This window comes from Quercus suber, unplaced genomic scaffold, assembly GCF_002906115.3.
Source record: "Quercus suber isolate HL8 unplaced genomic scaffold, Cork oak 2.0 scaffold_273, whole genome shotgun sequence".
NCBI classification, from domain to species: domain Eukaryota; kingdom Viridiplantae; phylum Streptophyta; class Magnoliopsida; order Fagales; family Fagaceae; genus Quercus; species Quercus suber.
In genome coordinates, this window is record NW_027069729.1 from 116,129 (window position 1) to 138,103 (window position 21,975).

Genomic DNA, 21,975 nt, shown 5'->3' on the forward strand with positions numbered 1-21,975 from the left:
GGGGGCGGGGGGGGGGGGGGGGGGGGGGGGGGGGGGGGGGGGGGGGGGGGGGCGGGGGGGGGGGGGGGGGGGGGGGGGGGGGGGGGGGGGGGGGGGGGGGGGGGGGGGGGGGGGGGGGGGGGGGGGGGGGGGGGGGGGGGGGGGGAGAGAAGACCAAATCGTGTCTAATCAGTAATCCCTAATGACCAAAGACGGTTGAAAGGCCTGAACCAAAGTCAAATCCGAGAAAACTCCAAAGACTAAAGAGACTTCCGAACAGAAATTACATGTCCTCAATCAGAGGTTTTAAAACTTTTATTTAGCAGAAGGGGAAATAAAGTTGTTGAAATAGTCTTGTGGACGTCAGGCACAAGCAATCAATTAGAAAATATTTTAAAGTATGACCTATATAATGCCCCTTTATATGGGTGGATCTCATAAGCGTGAAACATATCCAATTAGGTGTATCACACGTATTTAAGGCCTCTCACAAATGGGGATAAGGTGAACCCCATAAACATGAGACCCACTCTCCTAGAAGTAAGCACTATATATATCATTACATATCAATTAGTTGTTTTATTTAGCAAAAGAAAGAAACATTTTTTATATATATAATTGTTCAGATTGAAATTATAAATTCAAATTTCAGTAATACTAGTGAAGGTTCCAATCAATAAGGAATTATGATTAGGTCTGGGTGGTTTTGCAGGATGGGAGTGCAATATCGAACCCCAACAACAAACACACTTGAATCTAACTATTGGTTACTGTTATGCTCGTTTGTTGCGGGCAAAGACTCATTAAAAAAGCAAGTCAGGGAGGAAAAGAAGACTCGCCGATGTCGAAACTTGAATCTAAAAGTGGTTACGGCTACTTAAAATAATAATAAATAAATAAGAAAGAAGAAAACAAATCATTGTTAGTTTGTGGCGAGCAAAGACTTAAAAAAGCAAGTTAGGTAGGAAAAGAACCAAAGAAGACTTTTTTTTTCTTCGTTTCTTTTTGTGAAAACAATAGCAGCTTTATTGATTGAAACTAATCTAAATGTAGGGTAAGAGAAATGGTCCTCTACCCATATCCAAACAGAATCTCTCAACAGAGCCACTTTAGCTGTAATACATGAGAAAGCATGTTACAAAAGAAGACTATTTTTGCGTTCAATTATTGGTTTCATTGAATAGAAAGTTTTATGGGAATGTGCTGTGGATCATACACGAAAGATGATTCCGATTTTTTTTAATATAAAAAAAAAATAATAAATTCAACCCTATAAAGAAGAAAAGGTTAAATTATAATTTGCACCCTTAAAGTTTGGAAAAATTAATTTTGATTTTATCCCATAAACATTTTTAAAATTTATATTTGTATTTCTAATGTTATATATCGTCTGGATTTAAATCCTTCCATCAATGCGCTATAATGAGTTTTTTGTTAAATACCAGCTAGGCTCAAAACAACATAGTGTCACTTTTTCATTCAAAATTATGTTGTTTTAAATTTTTAATCACTAGTTTGCAATTTCCACACTTAAAGTATGGGGTAATTTTAATTTTGCACTTGAACATTTTAAAATTTAGATCCATATAATTATGTCATTTTAAGTTGAAATAGCACTTAACGGACACATTATCATAGTGCATGGATAAAATTACTTAAATTCAAACCATACGTAATATTACGGGTGAATATCAAAACTTTGAAACTTTAAGGGCAAAAATATAAATTACCGCAAATTTTAAATATGAAAAAAAGTGTTGTTTACAAGGTATATCACCCTTTCAATCATTATATATACAATTTTCTTTTCTTCTCTTTTTGAGAATCTTTCCATTGGTTTTGGGAAACACATCAACTACATCTATTTTTAAAGAACAACCCCTGAGTTTTTGTCTTTTAAACTGCTTCACATACCTCTTCAGTAGTGCATGGCTCTTAAATGTTGTGTGGGCAAAGAAAACCGAGAGAATAGCCCTGTAATCTCACTTCAATAGTTGGTTGATACCCCAATTGGAAAATAAATGAAAGCCTTTTCGGCTCTGTTTGTTTACTCCTTACTCTCCTTCTTAAGAACCTCCACTACACTAGACACCATCACCCCAAGTCAATCTATCAGAGATGGTGAGACTTTGGTTTCGGCTGATGGAAGCTTTGAATTGGGATTCTTCAGCCCAGATAGTTCGAAAAGCCGATATGTGGGAATATGGTTTGTGGTATCTAATGACACGGTTGTATGGGTAGCCAACAGAGAAACCCCACTTGAAAATCTCGATGGAGTGTTCAAGGTTACCAACAAGGGAATTCTTGTCCTTCTTGATAGCACAAATACTACTATTTGGTCATCCAATGCATCAAGAACTGCAGGGAATAGTATCAACAATCCAACTGCACGGTTATTGGATTCAGGAAATCTTGTTGTGAAATATGGAAACACTGAGAGTCTTTTGTGGCAGAGTTTTGATTATCCTAGCGACACATTACTACCGGAAATGAAGATTGGATGGGATTTAGTTAGTGGTCTAGATAGGAATTTAACATCTTGGAAGGGCGCAGAAGATCCTGCTCAAAGTGAAATTTCAGAAGGGTTAGTTCGTGGAGGGCTCCCACAATTAGTTGATATGGAGGGAGACAATATAAAGGGGGGGGGCGGGGAGACCAAATCGTGTCTAATCACTAATGACCAAAGACTGTTGAAAGGCCTGAACCAAAGTCAAATCTGAGAAAACTCCAAAGACTAAAGAGACTTCTGAACAGTAATTACATGTCCCCAATCAGTGGTTTTAAAACTTTTATTTAGCAGAAGGAAAAAAAAAAAGTTGTTGAAATAGTCTTGTGAACGTCAGGCACAAGCAATCAATTAGAAAATATTTTATGGTATGACAAATATAATGCCCCTTTATATGGGTGGATCTCATAAGCGTGAAACTCATTCAATTAGGTGTATCACACGTATTTAAGGCCTCTCACAAATGGGGATAAGGTGAACCCCATAAACATGAGACCCACTCTCCTATAAGGGAGCACTATATATATCATTACATATCAATTAGTTGTTTTATTTAGCAAAAGAAAGGAATATTTTATATATATATATATATATATATATTTGTTCAGATTGAAATTATAAATTCAAATTTCAGTAATACTTGTGAAGGTTCCAATCAATAAGGAATTATGATTAGGTCTGGGTGGTTTTGCAGGATGAGAGAGCAATATCGAACCCCAACAACAAACTCACTTGAATCTAACTATTGGTTACTGTTATGCTCGTTTGTTGCGGGCAAAGACTCGTTAAAAAAGCAAGTCAGGTAGGAAAAGAAGACTCGCCAATGTTGAAACTTGAATCTAAAAGCGGTTACCGCTACTTAAAATAATAATAAATAAATAAGAAAGAACAAAAAAAATTATTGTTTGTTAGTTTGTGGCGACTGGCGAGCAAAGACTTAAAAAAGCAAGTTCGGTAGGAAAAGAACTAAAGAAGACTTTTTTTTTTCCTTTTCTTTTTGTGAAAACAAAAGCAGCTTTATTGATTGAAACTAATCTGAATGTAGGGTAAGAGAAATGGTCCGCCACCCATATCCAAATAGAATCTCTCAACAGAGAAAGCATGTTACAAAAGAAGACTATTATTGCGTTCAATTATTGGTTTCATTGAATAGAAAGTTTTATAGGAATGTGCTGTGGATCATACACGAAACATGATTCTGATTTTTTTAATATATATATATATATATAAATTTCAACCATATAAAGAAGAAAATGCTAAATTATAATTTGCACCTTAAAGGTTGGGATAATTAATTTTGATTTTATCCCATAAACATTTTTAAAATTTAGATTTGTATTTCTAATGTTATATACCATTTGGATTTAAATCCTTCCATCAATGCGTTATAATGAGTTGTTCGCTAAATACCAGCTAAGCTCAAAACAACATAATGTCATTTTTTCATTCAAAATTATAATGTTTTAAATTTTTAATCACTAGTTTGCAATTTCCACACTTAAAGTACGGGGTAAATTGCACCTGAAAATTTTGAAATTTAGATCTATATAATTATGTCATTTTAAGTTGAGGTAGTACTTAACGGACACAAAATCAATGCGCATGGATAAAATTACTTAAATTCAAACAATATATAATATTACGGGTGAATATCAAAATTTTGAACTTTAAGGGCAAAAATTCAAATTATCTCAAATTTTAAAGATGGAAAAAAGTGTTGTTTAAGAGGACACCCTTTCAATCATTATATGTACAATTTTCTTTTCTTTTCTTTCTGAGAATCTTTCCACTGGTTTTGGGAAACACATCAACTACATCTATTTTTAAAGAACAGCCCCTTAGTTTTTGTCTTTTTAACTGCTTCACATACCTCTTCAGGAGTAAATAGCTCTTATATGTTGTGAGGGCAAAGAAAACCGAGAGAATAAGCCCTGTAATCTCACTTCAATAGTTGGTTGATAAACCAATTGGAAAATCAATGAAAGCCTTTTCAGCTCTGTTTGTTTACTCCCTACTCTCCTTCTTAAGAACCTCCACTACACTAGACACCATCACTCCAAGTCAATCTATCAGAGATGGTGAGACTTTGGTTTCGGCTGATGGAAGCTTTGAATTGGGATTCTTCAGCCCAGGTAGTTCGAAAAGCCGATATGTGGGAATATGGTTTGTGGTATCTAATGACACGGTTGTATGGGTAGCCAACAGAGAAACCCCACTTGAGAATCTCGATGGAGTGTTCAAGGTTACCAACAAGGGAATTCTTATCCTTCTTGATAGCACAAATACTACTATTTGGTCATCCAATGCATCAAGAACTGCAGGGAATAGTATCAACAATCCAATTGCACGGTTATTGGATTCAGGAAATCTTGTTGTGAAATATGGAAACACTGAGAGTCTTTTGTGGCAGAGTTTTGATTATCCTAGTGACACATTACTACCGGAAATGAAGATTGGATGGGATTTAGTTAGTGGTCTAGATAGGAATTTAACATCTTGGAAGGGCGCAGAAGATCCTGCTCAAAGTGAAATTTCAGAAGGGTTAGTTCGTGGAGGGCTCCCACAATTAGTTGATATGGAGGGAGACAATATAAAGGTTAGACCAGGGTCTTGGAATGGCCTTTATTTTACTGGGATGCCATGGTTAAGATTGAATCCATTGTTTAAGTATGAATTTGTGATGAATGAGAAAGAGGTCTATTATTATTATAAAGTCCTAAACAATTCTATTTTCGTGAGGTATGTGTTAAATGTTAGTATTATGATTAAATTTATAATTTTTTTTAAAGTTTTAAGTTTTTGAGATAATTAGTAATTTGTCATTGCATTATAGTATCAATGTTTTTATTCTTTATTATTGTTTTATAATTTGATAATTACAACAACTAAGAGTATTAAACATTGGTTCTCCTCATAAAGGAGAATAGACAATGTTGCATGAGGGAGAGTATTTTTTATTTTTTATTATTAATTTCTTATAATTCGTTATTACAATAATTTGAGGAGAATGGCTTTGAATCCTGATTCTCTTTATAAATAAGAGCAAACAATTTCACGTGATAGGGTGTTGAAATAATGATTAAATTATTAGATACACTATTTTCTAATAACTTAAGTTTTTAGAACAATTGCTAATTTGTCAAAATGATAAAAATACCTATTATGAGTATAAACTTCTTACTTCTGAGCAATTTTGTTTTTTCAAGGTATGTGTTAAACCCATCAGGCATTGGGCAGGGGTTTAAATGGATGGATCACACCAAAAGTTGGGAGCCAATAACTACATCCCAGTCAGATGAGTGTGCGAATTATGCACACTGTGGTGCATACGCTAGCTGCAATATCAATAAGTCTCCTGTATGCGCATGCTTGAAAGGATTTATACCAAAATCTCCAACAGATTGGAATTTAGCAGATTGGTCTGGTGGATGTGTTCGAGGGACTCCACTAGATTGCAATGACGGAGATGGATTCCTTAACTACAAGGGTGTGAAATTGCCTGACACATCTTCTTCCTGGTTTGATAGGAACATGAGTCTCAAGGAATGTGAAGAATTGTGTTTGAAAAACTGCTCATGTAGAGCATATTCAAATTTAGATATTAGGAATGGAGGAAGTGGTTGCTTGCTATGGTTTGCTGACTTGGTTGATTTAGTAGTACTCCAAATGGATGGGCAAGACCTCTATATTCGTGTGGCCGCTTCAATACTGGGTATCCTCTTTGCTTTTACTTTATTTTTGAGTCATTTTATTTTCAAGTAATGCTACAAAGCCAACACTTTTGACAACTTATTTTAACAACTGCTGATATATTTTGTTGTGATTAGAATAATATTAGTTTTCACATATATTGCCAAAAACCTTGTAGCTTAACTGGCATTTCCAATGAAAACTTCCTTGGTTCAAATCCCATTTCCACATTATAACTATCAAATTATCAAATTAATTAATTAATTAAAAAAAAGACTTTCAACTTTGTCCACCACAAACAATTAACATTTTTATTATGTTCCACTCATAATAAAATCACATATTATATTATCATTTACTATGTAAAAAAACAATGTCATATAATGGTGCCAAGTGAATGTCCTTTATGTTTCCAATCATCATAATTTCTTCTTTCATCATGTGGCACACTATAGGCGTGTTAAAATTATTTACGCAATCTGCACTAAGTAAAACTTTATTGTTGTTACCAAAAGTTGCGTAAAATGTCAAACAAGTTTTGCCATGCATCTTCGAAGCTTACCATTAAAAGAAAATAGAAATTTATATGGCACATCATAAAGTAAAAAAATACAAAACAAAAGGGAGGAAAATTAATATAGCATATCATATAGTAAAAAATATAAGTTTGTTGACACTACTTTTGACCTTTCAGATCATATTGGGAAGAACAGGCACTTTGGCCAAAAATATCAAGTAATAATCATAGTCTGTAGTGCAATACTACTCATGGTAATGCTAGTACTGGGGCTGGTCTTTTATGTAAGGAGGATGAAACTTAGAAAGGAAGGTAATTTACAAGACATGGATTCTGATAATTTCTTATGCATGATAATAGATTTTTAGCTAAGTAATTTGAATATGAAGTCTTTAAACTACCTTAGATAAGTTAATCAACAATTTGCTTTTAACAATAGAATTTTTGAGGTTTTTTGTGCTCAATGATTCCCTCACTATTTCAGGATTGGATATAAGATGCCAAAATGATTATAACAATGAAGATTGGAAGGAAGATATGGAGTTACCAATATTTGATCTAATAACCATATCCAATGCCACTAATGACTTTGCAAGTAGCAACAAGTTAGGAGAAGGTGGCTTTGGATCTGTATACAAGGTAAATAAGAACCTAACCAGTATTGAACTATTTTCTTTTCCAAACTTGACTGAACTTTTTACCTTTTAGGGTACATTGCTTGGGGGGCAAGAAATAGCTGTAAAGAGACTTTCAAAGAATTCTGGACAAGGATTCAATGAGTTCAAAAATGAAGTTATATTAATTGCCAAACTTCAACACCGCAACCTTGTGAAGCTGCTCGGTTGTTGCATTCAAGAAAATGAAAAATTGTTAATCTATGAATACATGCACAACAAAAGCTTGGACTCATTTATTTTTGGTTTGAACTTTGATCCTTATTATTGAATCAAGCACATTCATGTTTAGCCATTTATCTTTTATTAATGAATTATGTTGTTGACATTTTAGCTAGGTATGTACTAACAACATGAAAATATACAGACCAAACAAAGAGTAGACTGCTTGATTGGCATATGCGCCACAACATTATCAATGGCATTGCTAGGGGACTTCTTTACCTTCATGAAGACTCTAGATTGAGAATTATCCATAGAGATCTCAAAGCAAGCAATATCCTACTAGATAAAAATATGACCCCAAAAATTTCTGACTTTGGCCTTGCTAAAATGTTTGGGGGAGATCAAACGGAGGCTGATACCAATAGAATTGTTGGAACATAGTGAGTATTCTTAAGCATCATTTATAGTTTATGCACGAAGATTTTTTGACTTCTTTTTACTTTTACAGTGGTTATATGCCTCCTGAGTATGCTGGGTATGGGCAAGTCTCAGTGAAAACTGATGTTTTTAGCTTTGGAGTTTTATTATTAGAGATTGTGTGCGGGAAGAAGAACAAGGAATTCTATAACTCTAGCCAATGCCTCAATCTTCTGGGACATGTAAGTATTAATATTGACATTCCACTATTTTAGTGATGTTAGGATATCTCCATTTGAAATTGATACATTTTATACTTTTAGATTAAATATTATAAATTTAAAAGCAGTTATTAAAACTTTTATATGACAGACACTTACACAAAAATATAATCCGTGAAATGAACTCTCTGTTTTAAGTGAGCATTGACATGTGAAATCATTCGGTCGTACAATAGCGCATGTAATTCTAGCATTCCAACAATATCTGGTTTTTGTTTTAGGCATGGAGACTATGGATTGAAGATAGGCCAACGGAACTGATAGATGAATTCTTAATCTTAGGTGACTCGTGCATTTTATCTGAAGTGTTACGATGCATTCATGTGGGTTTGTTATGTGTGCAACAAAGACCAAAAGATAGGCCAAACATGTCATCCGTGGTTCTAATGTTAAGCAGTGACAATTCATTGCCAAATCCAAGGGAGCCAGGTTATTATACAGAAAAGGCTCTAGTTGGAAAAGATCATTCATCAAGAAAGCTTGAGAATCCTTCAAGTTCAACAAATGAAATCACCTTTACAATGTTAGAAGCGAGGTAGAGTATCATCGCTTGAGACTCGACAGCAAAAAGGAGCGACTGGAAAAGAAAGTTGCAAGGTGCTGCCGTTGACATGAATGGAAAAATTTATCCAACTGGGCTTTGAGCCTGTTGGATGTTACTTTCTTGTTTCCAAGCAACTCTGCAAGAGGCCATCTTTGGGCTTTTCTCCTCTCATAACATTTGGGCTATTCTTCTGCCATTTTCTCACTCGTGCACTTCTTCATAGGGGCTTATTGGGCCCTTTTTCTTACCTGACTTTAGGCTTTGGACCGACCTTAAAAAATGGTATCAACAAAAACATGTATCCATTACATGTAGTCTCTCTCTCACACTAAACAGGTCTAATGGTATAATTTTCCCTTTATTTGGGCTTCTTTGTTCTAGTTCTTTGTTTTTCAATTTGGAATGAAAATGACTGTTTGGAATTTAAGAAAAGAAAAGAAAAATTAAAGGAATACGACTATTAGTCAATTATTATTTGATAGAAATTTAGGAGGCATGGGAAATACCAAATCGTGTCTAATGCCCAAAGATTTGAACCAAAGTCAAATCCGAGAAAACTCCAAAGACTAAAGAGTCTTCCAACCATCAAGTATGTGCCATCGATAGTGGTTTTATGACTTATTTAGCAAAAGAAAAAAGGAATGTTAGTCCTGTGAACGTCGGGCACAAACCATAAATTAGAACATGTTATATGATGTGATATATATAATGCCCCGCTCCTCCACATGGGTGGATATCACAAACATGGGACTTATTCCTATAATTATCAGGTGTATTAGGCATAATTATGGCCTCCCTCACATGGGAATAAGGTGAACCTCACAAGCATTGAGACCTACCCCTGTGAAGGGGCACTATATATACCATTACACATCAATTAGTTGTTTAATTTAGCAAAAGAAAAGAGCATCTCCTTTATACTTATTTACATTAATTTCAAATACTATACATACATTTATGTCAAGTACATTCCAATAGTAATACTTGTGAAGGTCCCCATCAGTTATTATGATTAGGACTAGGTGGTTTTGGCACGCTACAAAAAACTTCACTTTTTTCGACCCACTATTTCCAAGGGTCTCCTAAAAAGGTCCAAACAGACGCTGAAAATAGACGCGTATGGCTAACTTTATTTCAAGGTTCATTAAAACCCTTGAAATAAGCCAATACATCCGTTTTAAAAAATATGTGAACCAGTTTTAGCAGCATTCCCGCGAGAGTTTTGACTCCAAAATATTACATTTTTCAGCACCACTTTCACGCGACCCTCAAAATAAAGATATTCCAAAATTTTCAATCAACGAAATAAAGCCTATAATTTGAAAAATAAAAGGAGAAAACCATTTCATTTAGTCAGATCTAAAACTCGTGGATTCGTAGCTCTCCAACTCTCTCTCAGAGTACTCAAAGGTGCGGTGGTCGACGACTTAGCTCCGGCGACTATTTGAGGCACGATGGGCGGTGATATCATCTCCGATGACGAGCTAAGGGCATGGTGGTCGGAAATATCATCTCCTCCACTTCTTCGTTCGATTACAGGTCTCTCTCTATCTAACTCTCTGTTTGTTTCCCGAGAAAAAAAAAATTGAAGTTGTCCTAATCTCTCTCGTTTTCTCTGTCATTCTCTTCACTGGTAGAGAGACTACAAAGTATTAGTCCAATTTTGTGTAGTCCTAGTGTTTTAGGGGCTTATAGAGCAAGTAATAGTATAAATTAGGGGCTAGGGTTTGGATACTTTGGAATTGGAATCACGCCAAACTGGCTTTAATTCAAAATAGATCCCAAATCACACACAAGGAGACAGGAACCTAAACTCGGTGGATGAATCAAACCCGTGCGATCAGAGCGTGATTAACGGCCCTGAAGCCTCTCTGATTGAGGTACCAGTCTGTAGGTGATCGTTCTCAATTTGCTTCGGCTAGTTGGGATGGTCGCATGGCTAAGCTTATAACAAACTTGCTGAGCTGAACCTTGACTCTTCACAATTTACACAGTGAGTTTTTGAACTTGTTTTTTTTCAAGAATTTTTGGGGGCAGATTTCTTAAAGATTGCAAATGTACACAATGTGTATGATGAAATTCCAAAGTGATGTTTTGTCAATTTTTTTTATAAATTACAATGTACATAAGTTGCTTGATAAAATTCCTGACTGATGTTTTGTTCTTATTCTGTAAGTCCTAAATCCTAATACATGAAAGAGTGGTTAGGAGGAAGAGATATAAAGATAGGGATGCTGTGTTGTTGTTTTGATGGGTTTCAATAAATTATTTGGATATTTTGATTTTGTTGTTGTTCTCGCTGAAAGACTAATTAAATTGAATTGAATTGAATTGTTTTAGGTGGGTTCTTATCCACTGTTTATGAATTGACATGCCTATTAGTTGTATTAGTTCTTATTTTATTTTATTTTTTTATCTATATGCTAAGATTTAAATTTTGTGAAATTTAAACTAGGGTGCTTGGTGTGTTATTCTTATCCTACTTTGAATGGTTTGAATAGAGGCTCTTTGTTTTGGTGAAAATACATGATTCGATTGTCTATTGCTGAGATTGCTCAAGAGTTGACTCACTTGGCCTGAAAGAGCTGACCATAACTGAGGCGTTGTGACAGGAACTGAAAGAGCTGGCCTGACCTTGGGTCAGTTGCACTGTATGTGTGTGCAGTTTTTGTATTTATTGTGTGGTGTGTAAAAAGTAAACTTCTTGAATAGTTTTTTTTTATTTATTTTATTTTATTTTTATTTTACCAATTTTTTATATACTTCTTTTTGGCATTCTCGCTTCTTAAACTTATAACAATAATAAGTTAATAACACAAATAACTGTATGTGTTATTAACTATGCTTGAAATGCTTCATCTTGTATTATTCTAGGATCCTGTGATGAGTGTATAACCTACACTATTTCCACTAATTTGCTGATTGATCAGTTCGTGGAGAGGGGATGTTTGTTAAAATTTTCTTTTACTCTTCATCTACTGCAGACAACATATTGGAAATTTGCCCAAAATCTGCATTTGTTTGATAGCGAACATTTTGAGCCCCACATTTATCTGGTAGGGTCAATGAAGCATGTGGAATGTTTCATAATGTAGTTTGAGGTTTATTTGATCGATTGCAAAGTGGTGCTTTTTCTTCTTGCTTTTGCTCTTAACGATGTACTTATGTTATCAGAGCAATTTGTTCAGTCTTCAGTGAAAGTCTAGGTGGATCTCAATTGCACATGCTTTTTACATAGAACTCTACTTCTATAGAAATTAAAAGGTATATAATTTAAAGCTAACCTGCAGATTCTATTAGCTAGGGCTGTCCAACACTCACCCGGACCCGAAGAATCCGACTGGCCCGACGCTCTCCGACCCGATAACCGCCCGACCTGAGCAGTGGTTCGGTCGGCTGCGGGTCGCCGGCGTAAAGACCCGATGCCATCGGTTCGAGTCTCGGTTTGCCTGTCTGAGAAACTGAAGCACCCGACCTGCCTGATGCCTTTCTCTCTTCTAGTCACCGATCTCGTGTTTCGGCCGAAAACTGGTAAGCTTAAACTGAAAACTCCATCGATATAAAGAGATCTCGGTTGGATCTCGACAAATATTGCAACATTTCGGCCAGATCTCGAAGGATATGATGGAATATTGGCCAGATTTGTCAAGATCCGACAAGATTTCGGCCAAAATCCGGCCAGATCTATCGAGTCCGGCAAGATTTTGTCCAAAATCCGGCCATATTTCGACCCCTGTAGCGAACCCGAAACCGACCGAGATGCACCTGAAACCGACAAGACCTGATCCGGCCGATCTGAAGCTCCATACGGGTCAGTTGCGGGTTATGATTTCTCCCACCCGAGTCTATCGGGTTGAGTCCAGGTTGGGCACAAACCCGACCCGGACCGACCCGTGGACACCCCTACTATTAGCCATGTTTAGTCTTTAGAACATATGTGCTGACCCAACTTCAGAGTGCCAAAATTCTTCTTCTTTCCCACCCCTCTCCCTGCATTTTTTTTTTTTTTTTTTAAATTACCTTCTGATTGTTCTGTCTATATGTGGTGAGCTGTTATATGACTGGGATCTATCTGATTTTTCTTATTTAGTTTTTTAATACTGTATTGAAGATACTATTCTAGTAAGTTAAGGTGATCTTTATTTTTATTTTTCTCCCCATAGGGAAGAAGAAAAGGCCCGCCTACTCGGAATCTTAAATTGGCTAAAGAGTTCAAGAGAGGGGAAAGATATGAGATTGGTTGGCTGAATGGAAGACCTGTAGGGCCTCATGCTCGTGATTTAATAAATGAATGTACAAAACTTGTTAGGGCACAACAAAATGTACCTTTAAAGTTCACATATTGGAAAAAAGTACCCTATATCAACAAAAGGAAGCTTTTTGATAAAGTATTGGTAAGTAGTATAATAAAATCTAGTAGCAGCTTCTGTGATTTTTGACAATCCTTATCTTGAAAAATCTTTGAAAATATCCTTAGTCCCAAATTCATATTCCATCATCTAAGATAACAGAACAGTCTCTGATCAAGTAACTCGAGCTGACTTATATGTGTGTCGTTTCATTATAATTTGTTTAGAACTTTCTTTCAGTTATGGAAATCCGGCAGAATAATTGTATTTTTACAGTCTTTGTAGTCAACTGAAACTTTTTTTCCCCTCACTAGTGCAGATGGTTTTAATATGTGTGACTTCTTGTGATTGGTTTACCATTTTTGCAAGCTCTGAAAAAAAAAAAAAAAAAAAAAAAAAAAAAAAAAAAAAAAAAAAAAAAAAGTAGTTGTTTGATGGGAAATCTACTTATGATGTTTCTCATTCACAAAGTTTCAATTTTGTGACATTATTTACTTTTTGACTTTAAATTGATGAGACTCTTGGCCTACTTCATATTCGGAGACTTATGTGGCATGCCTGTTATAATTGCAGGTTGGGTTCTCTGAAAGTTGTATAATGAGTAGTTGTGTGAAAACGCTTATACAGAGTGACATCAATCCAGTGGTTCTCCTCCATTGCTTTGACAGGGTTGAAATTTGCTTGCTTGGTTAATATTGATCGGGTTAATCTAATCTAACTTTTAGATGAGAGTTTACGTGAATAGGAGTTTCTATTTTCATGTTAAAATTCTTTTCTTTTGGGGTTTCTGCTGGGTGTGGGATTGGAATATTCTTTTCCATGGAGTATTGGTATTCTTCTCTTCCAAGTTTTCTTCTTTTTGGTGAATGATGTTTCTTTAATCAGCATGTTTTATTTAGATATATGAACTCTGTTGTGTCTTTTTTGTTCTTTTTGAAATTGTGGGTATCTTGAATTTGATATTGTGGAAAGGTGTGTAAATATATTTGCTAGAAATTAACAAACTTTTGGTATCATTCTCTCTTTTTCAGAAACTTGAGGGCGCCCATAATAGCTGAAATGTTCAATTGTACTAGCTGATAACTTCTTGCTTTGGAGATGATGATGAAGAATAAAATGTATCAAAACTTTTAACTCTTGGACAGATTTGGTCTTTGTACAAAGTGTGGTTGTTGATATCTTTTCTCTTAAACAATAATTGACATATCGGCAGTTTATATGCGGCTCATAATCTGTTAATTTGTAGGTTTGAGTTTAGAAATCAAAGAAAGTGTAATTGTAGCAATATACCACTTTTGTTATACATCAATATCATAGCATATTATCTCAACAATTGTGAATTTTTGTGTGTGTGTATATATATATATATATATATTTTTTTTTTTTTTTGTGCATGATTGTGGTTTTTTTTTTTTTTTTTAAATAAAATAAAATCTTATTTCAGGGTCAAGAGACCCCTTAAATAACCTTATTTATCAAGAGTTGTAAATATAAATCTTTTAAACCTGGTAAAAGGTTATTTAAGGGTCTTTTGACCCTCAAAATAAGATTAGAGCATTGTTTTGAGGGCCACGAAGGCCTTTAAATTTTTTTTTAACAATATATGTTTTGAAGGTTATCAAGGGTCAATTGGACCCTTGAAATAATTTTTTTCAATGGTTTTTAATACTTTTTTTAAGGGTTTTGATCATTGAAAAAAAGTCAAATTTGTTGTAGTGGCAGGATAAGAGTGCAATATCCACCCCCAACAAAAAAACACCCTAACAGCTCTACCAACATCGGAACTTGAATCTAACTATTGGTTACTTATTAGTAATGAGCAAAGACTTATTAAAAGGGAAAAATAACGGATACTCTAAAAATATTAGTTTAAGAACTATTTTTATAATTTTTTTTATGGAAAAAAAATAATTAACTTTTGGATAGTTTTTTATATTTTCTATAAAAGTGGTATTAGAACCTTCTTAAAATAGTTTATTAACAAATGTTTTAAAGATACTCGTTAACGCAATAAATAAATAAATAATAGTGGCTACTCATTTGTGGCGATAAAAGACTTAAAAGAACAAGCAGGTAGGAAAAGAACTTTTTTTTTTTTTTTTTTTTTTTTTTTTTTTAAGTTTATCAAAACGATAGCTAATCTGAATTTATGGTATAAGAAATGTCGTCCACCCATATCCCAACAGAAACTCTCTAGAGAGCCTCTTTAGCTATGGTGCATGAGAAGCACGGTTACAACAGTAGTCTTATTACGTTCAATTAGTGGTTTAGAGCCTCTTTAGCTATGGTACATGAGAAGCACAGTTACAACAGTAGTCTTATTACGTTCAATTAGTGGTTTCATTGAAAAGAGAGTTTTATGGGAAATGAGCTATGGTTCACACACGAAACTGAATGTGATTTTTATATAATAATAATAATAATAATAATAATAATAATAAATCTAACCATATAAAAAAGAAGGGACTAAATTATAATTTGCACCTTTAAAATTTGGGATAATTTTGAATTTATCCTGTAAAGTTTTAAAATTGAACTTGTATTCCTAACGTTACATATTGTTTATATTTAAGTCCTACAACCAATGTGCTATAATAAGTTGTCGGTTAAGTATCAACTAAGCTCCAAACAATGTTGTTTTTTTCATTCAAAACTACATTGTTTTAAATTTTTAATTACTAGTTTGCAATTTACACTCTTAAAGTTCGAGGTAATTTTGATTTTACACACTAAAATTTTAAATTTTAAATCCATGGAAGTATGTCATTTTAAGTTGAGATACACTTGACGGACACTTTATCAAGTCATTGTGATAGAATTACTTAAATTCTAATTATATATAATATTACATGTGCAGATCCAAATTTTGAAACTTTAAGGCAAAAGTCTAATTACCCCAATTTATTACGATGAAAAAAAAATGTATTCTCATTATATTTACAATTTTCTTTTCCTCTCTTTTTGAGACTCTTTCCGCTGGTTTGAGGGAAACAAGTCAATTACATCTATTTTTCCAGAACAATCACTCAGTTTTTGTCCTTTTATCTGCTTCACATACCTCTGCATGCAGGAGTGCATAGCTCTTATATGTTGTGCCGGACAAAGAAAACCAAGAAAATAAGCCTTGTAAACTCACTTGAATTATGAATAGTTGGTCGATACACCAATTGGAAAATCAATGAAACTATGAAAGCCTTTTCAGCTCTGTTTGTATATTCTATCTTACTCTCCTTAAGAACCTCCACTACACTAGACACCATCACTCCAAGTCAATCTATAAGAGATGGTGAGACTTTGATTTCAGCTGGTGGAAGATTTGAAATGGGATTCTTCAGCCCAGGTAGCTCGGAAAGCCGATACGTGGGAATTTGGTTTGGGATGTCCAATGAGACAGTTGTATGGGTAGCCAATAGAGAAACCCCCCTTAAAAATTACCATGGAGTGCTCAAGGTTACCAACAAGGGAATTCTTGTCCTTCTTGATAGCACAAATACTACTATTTGGTCATCAATGTATCAAGAACTGCAGGGAATAAGTCAAAAATCCAACTGCACAGCTCTTGGATTCAGGAAATCTTGTTGTGAAAGATGGAAATATTAGTGACCCAAAGACGCTTTTGTGGCAGAGTTTTGATTATCCTAGCGACTCATTACTATCAACAATGAAGGTTGGATGGGACTTAGTTAGTGGTCTAGATAGGTATATAACATCTTGGAAGAGCGCAGAAGATCCTGCCCAAGGTGAATTTTCAGGAGGGTTAGATCCTCGAGGGCTCCCACAATTAGTTGTTATGAAGGGAGACAAAATAAAGGTTAGACTTGGGTCATGGAATGGCCTTCATTTTACGGGGCTGCCATGGTTAATGCCGAATCCATGGTTCAACTATGAATTTGTGATGAATGAGAAAGAGATTTATTTTGAGTATGAAGTCCTAAACAATTCTTTTATCTTGAGGTATGTGTTAAATGTGTGTACTGTGATTAAATTTACAATTTTTTACAGTTTTAAGTTTTTGATATAATTAGTAATTTATAATTTGATAATAACAACAATGGAGAGTATTAAATCATGGTTCTCCTTATAAAGGAGAATAGACAATGTCACCTAGGGGGAGAGTATTTTTATATTTATTTATTATTATTAAGTTCTTATTACTCGTGAATTACTATAATTTGAGGAGATTGGATTTGAATACTAGTTCTCCTTGTAAAGGAAAGCAAACAATTTCACGTGGGAGAGAGTGGTAAAATAATGTTAGATGTACTATTTTCTAATAACTTAAGTTTTTGGAGTAATTCGTAATTTGTTAGAACGAGAAAAATACCTGTTTTGAGAATAAACTTCTAAGTTCTGAGAATTTTGTTTTCTCAAGGTATGAGTTAAACCCATCAGGCATTGGACAAGGATTTAAATGGGTGGATGACACCAAAAGTTGGGAGCTTGGAATTACAACCCAGTCAGATGAGTGTGAAATTTATGCCAATTGTGGTGCATACACTAGCTGCAATATCAATAAGCCTCCTGTATGTGCATGCTTGGAAGGATTTATACCAAAATCTCCAAAAGAGTGGAATTTAGCAAATTGGTCAAGTGGGTGTGTTCGAGAGACTCCACTAGCTTGCAATGACAGAGATGGGTTCCTTATTCACAAGAATGTAAAATTGCCTGATACATCTTCTTCTTGGTTTGATAAGAACATGAGTCTCAAGGAATGTGAAGAATTGTGTCAGAAAAACTGCACATGCAAAGCATATGCAAATTTAGATATTAGGAATGGAGGAAGTGGTTGCTTGCTTTGGCTTACTGACTTGGTTGATATAGTAGTACTCCAAGTGGGTGGGCAAGACATCTACATTCGTCAGGCTGCTTCAGTACTCATGAGTATCCCCTTTGCTTTTCTTTTATTTTTTAGTAATTTTATTTTCAAGTAATGCTATGAAGACAACACTTTTTGACAACTTTTATTCACAGTTACTGATATATTTTTGGAATACCATTAGTTTTCATTTATGTTGTCAAAAGTCTTATAACTTAACTATCACATTTTATAAGTGTTTTCAACAATGACGTTTAGGAGTTAAATCCTCATTCCTCCATTTTAATTATTGAGTTTTTTTTTTAATATATATATATTTAAAGCTTTCACTTATGTCCACCACACAACATTGTTATTATGAACTAATCATTACAAAATCACATGTTCTGTCATCATTTACTGTGTTAAAAAAAAAAAAAAATCTTATAATTGTGCCAAATGAATGTCCTTTACGTTTCTAATCCTAATATTTTCTTGGGATAATTATATTTTTCCACCCTAAACTATACCTCATTTTACACTTTGCCTCCTAAACTATTGAAATGCATGAACGACTCCCTACATCATCTATTTTTGTGTTGAGTCTATTTGAATGTAGTATTAAAAGACCAATTTACCCTATACTTTTTGCTTTGGAGGAAGGGGTAAATTGATATTTTAATACTAAATTTTGTTATTCTTAGATAAAAAGTGATGGTAGAGGATTAAGTGTTACAAAGTTATAACTTTGGGGGTCAATCGTGGATTTTGATAGTCCAGGAAACAAAGTGTAACATGGGGCATGGGCATATTTAAATTATTTCTATAAAACTATATTGTTGTTACCACAACTTTCATAAAATGTCAAATGAGTTTTACCATGCATATCATAAGTTACCCTAAAATTAAAAAGAAGAGAAAAAAATATATGGCACATCATATAGTATAAAAATATAAAAGAAAATGCAAGAAAATTAAGTTGGCATATAATATAGTAAAAAATATAAGTTTCTTGACTCTACTTTTGATCTTTCAGATCATATTGAGAAGAAAAGGCACCTTCACGTAATAATCATAGCATGCAATGCAATACTACTCATGGTAATGCTTGTACTGGGGCTGCTCTTATATGTGAGGAGAAAGAAACTTACAAAGGAAGGTAATTTATAAGACATGGATTCTTAGAATTTTCTATGCATAATAATAGACTTTTAGCCTTATATAAGATGGTCAGCAATTTGCTTTTAACTATTCAATTGTTGAACTTATTTCTACTCAATAATGACTCCCTATTTCAGGAATGAATATAAAATGCCAAAATGATTATAACAATGATAGTTGGGACGAAGATATGGAGTTACCCATCTTTGATTTGATAACCATATCTAATGCCACTCATAACTTTGCAAGATACAACAAGTTAGGAGAAGGTGGCTTTGGATCTGTATACAAGGTAAATAACAACCTAACCAGTTGAATTATTTTCTTTCCCAAACTTAACTGGACTTTTTCCTTTTAGGGTACATTGTTTGGAGGTCAAGAAGTGGCTATAAAGAGACTTTCAAAGAATTCTGGACAAGGATTTAATGAGTTCAAAAATGAAGTTATATTAATTGCCAGACTTCAACATCGCAACCTTGTGAAGCTGCTCGGTTGTTGTATTCAAGAAAATGAAAAAATGTTAATCTATGAATACATGCACAACAAAAGCTTGGACTCATTTATTTTTGGTTTGAACTCTGATCCTCATTATTGAATCAAGCACATTCATATTTAGCCATTTCATATTTTATTAATGAATTACGTTGGTGAGATTTTAGCAGGGTATATATTAACACCAATATGAAAATTGACAGACCGAACGAAGAGTAAACTGCTTGATTGGCGTATGCGCCACAACATTATCGGTGGCATTGCTAGAGGGCTTCTTTACCTTCATGAAGACTCTAGATTGAGAATTATCCACAGAGATCTCAAAGCTAGCAATATCCTACTAGATAATAATATGAATCCAAAAATTTCTGACTTTGGCCTTGCTAAAACAATTGGCGGAGATCAAACGGAGGCTGATACCAAAAGAATTGTTGGAACATAGTGAGTATTCTTAAACTTCTTTTATAGTTTATGCATGGACTTTTTTTTTTTTTTTTTTTTTACTTCAATTTTTATTTTTACAGTGGTTATATGCCTCCTGAGTATGCTGGATATGGACGAGTCTCCGTGAAAACCGATGTTTTTAGCTTTGGAGTTTTATTACTAGAGATTGTGAGTGGAAAAAAGAGCAATGAATTGTGTAACTCTGGCCAATGCCTTAATCTTCTAGAACATGTAAGAATTAACATTGACATTCCACTATTTCAGTGATATGGGATATCTCCATTTGAAATGGATACATTTCATACTCCAAAATAAATATTATAAATTTAAAAGTGTATCTAGTACCATATTATTAAAACTTTTAATGAACTCTCTGTTTCAAGTGAGTATTGACATGTGAAATCATTCGGTCAGACAATGTTCATGTAATTTTAGTGTTCCAACAATATCTGGTTTTTGTTTTAGGCATGGGAATTATGGATTGAAGATAAGCCGAGGGAACTGATAGATGAATTCTTAATCTTAGAAGACTCGTGCACTTTATTTGAAGTGTTACAATGCATTCATGTGGGTTTGTTATGTGTACAACAAAGACCGGAAGATAGGCCAAACATGTCATCCGTGGTTCTTATGTTAAGCAGTGACAATCCATTGCCCAATCCCAGGCAGCCAGGTTTTTTTACAGAAAAGGCTTTACTTGGAGAAGATTATTCATCAAGAAATGTGATCACCTGTACGGTGTTAGAAGCAAGGTAGAGTATCATCACTTGAGACTCGTAACAGCAAAAAGGAGTGACTGAAAAAGAAAGTTGCAAGGCGCTGCTGTTCATATTAGAAAACTGGAAATGTATGAATATGAACTTCATTGATTAGAGAGGAATATGACCTCTGTTTATATACAAGAGGGAAGAGCATCACTGCCACCCAAACTAATAACAATGGTAAAACTACATTTGTTTAGATATATTTATTCAACTTTCACTTAATCTTCTTTTCAGTCTTGTCTTCTTCAGGCTATTGTTTCTTCTTTCTTCCATCATTCTGCTAGTTGATAACATAACATACGGTTTAATATCTTTTGTTTAGAGAAATGAAGCCTTCATACCGAACGATATCATGTATAGCAGAAGTCATGAATTCCTTGTCAAGTAGTGCTTATTTTCGCTAAACCTATTTTGCTGAATTGTTGATCATTGGATGCAGAATTAATTTCAGAGTAATGCTACGTCCACAACATTTTTATAATAAATCTTATGCAAAAAGTTGTTATTGGTAGTTAAAAAATAATATTAGTATTTGGCTCAAATTAGAATAGATTTGTTGTAAAATTATTATGAAAATTTTATGAATGTAATAGCACTACTATTATTTTTGTTGAACCTAAATTTTTGTAATTCTCAAGTCAAGGTATTCAAAATTTTTATTAGAGAAGTCACAATAGGTTAGTTTAGCATATAATATTTTTTTAGCAAGTGTATGTATACATTTTTTTGCAAGTCAGGGTGGTCCTGTGACAACCTTGGTTTGCATGTAGGGCCACCACTACTAAACATGTTGCATGGTTCTAGTTTAAACAATAATTAAGCTTTGGCTCAAGGTGACCAAGCTAAATATATCAATAATTTTAAATCCACAAAGTAACACATATGTATAATTTATATTTAAAACATAGTATAATTACAATAAACCAAATTATGTTTAGGCTAATTATAATAATGTCTAGTTATGGTTTGGATTTTATAGCTTTACTCACCTGAAGTAGGTTCTGTTAGGTATCCATAAACCCACCTCACCATTTTGCGGGAAAAAAAAAAAACAAATAAATGAAGATCTAAAATTTAGGGTCGTGTAAAAGTTAAAAACACACCTCTTTCAACAACCAATACATATATTCAGACTCGTAAGCACATAGAACAACACACAATCAACCACATCCTTCAACCCGTTGCACATTAATGATT

The 21,975-nt window shown here is 34.1% G+C and overlaps 2 protein-coding genes, 1 long non-coding RNA gene and 1 pseudogene across 11 annotated transcripts; all 4 read left to right on the plus strand.

Moving 5' to 3' along the window:
• The first annotated feature begins 2,000 nt into the window (after positions 1 to 2,000).
• LOC136070940 (G-type lectin S-receptor-like serine/threonine-protein kinase At4g27290) lies at positions 2,001 to 2,699 on the plus strand. The gene has a single exon (XM_065781610.1). It carries the CDS (start codon positions 2,001 to 2,003, stop codon positions 2,697 to 2,699), a length of 699 nt encoding a protein of 232 aa, XP_065637682.1.
• Positions 2,700 to 4,277: 1,578 nt separating this feature from the next.
• On the plus strand, positions 4,278 to 9,153 carry LOC136061147 (G-type lectin S-receptor-like serine/threonine-protein kinase At4g27290). Of its 4 annotated transcripts, none has more exons than XR_010632219.1 (8): positions 4,278 to 5,224; positions 5,692 to 6,197; positions 6,870 to 7,004; positions 7,177 to 7,331; positions 7,401 to 7,611; positions 7,734 to 7,971; positions 8,123 to 8,190; positions 8,451 to 8,488. XR_010632219.1 is itself a non-coding variant. In XM_065781622.1 (8 exons), the coding sequence occupies exons 1-8, from the start codon at positions 4,464 to 4,466 to the stop codon at positions 8,766 to 8,768; spliced, it is 2,475 nt and encodes an 824-aa protein (XP_065637694.1). In that variant the 5' UTR covers positions 4,278 to 4,463; the 3' UTR covers positions 8,769 to 9,153. The 4 variants fall into 4 exon arrangements, 3 of the variants coding, with proteins under 3 accessions (XP_065637694.1, XP_065637697.1, XP_065637695.1); XM_065781622.1 differs by having other exon boundaries at positions 8,040 to 8,190; positions 8,451 to 9,153; XM_065781625.1 differs by lacking the exon at positions 8,451 to 8,488 and adding an exon at positions 8,512 to 8,720 and having other exon boundaries at positions 8,040 to 8,190.
• Positions 9,154 to 9,901: 748 nt separating this feature from the next.
• On the plus strand, positions 9,902 to 14,409 carry LOC112015874 (uncharacterized). 6 transcript variants are annotated; one of them, XR_010632222.1, is made up of 3 exons: positions 9,909 to 10,766; positions 11,275 to 13,167; positions 13,696 to 14,409. It is a non-coding gene; the product is annotated as an uncharacterized LOC112015874 (long non-coding RNA). The 6 variants fall into 6 exon arrangements; XR_002883271.2 differs by having other exon boundaries at positions 9,910 to 10,766; positions 14,154 to 14,409; XR_010632221.1 differs by having other exon boundaries at positions 9,910 to 10,766; positions 11,275 to 12,304; positions 12,937 to 14,409.
• Positions 14,410 to 16,308: 1,899 nt separating this feature from the next.
• Positions 16,309 to 20,770, plus strand: LOC112015952 (G-type lectin S-receptor-like serine/threonine-protein kinase At4g27290; annotated as a pseudogene).
• The last annotated feature ends 1,205 nt before the right edge of the window (positions 20,771 to 21,975 follow it).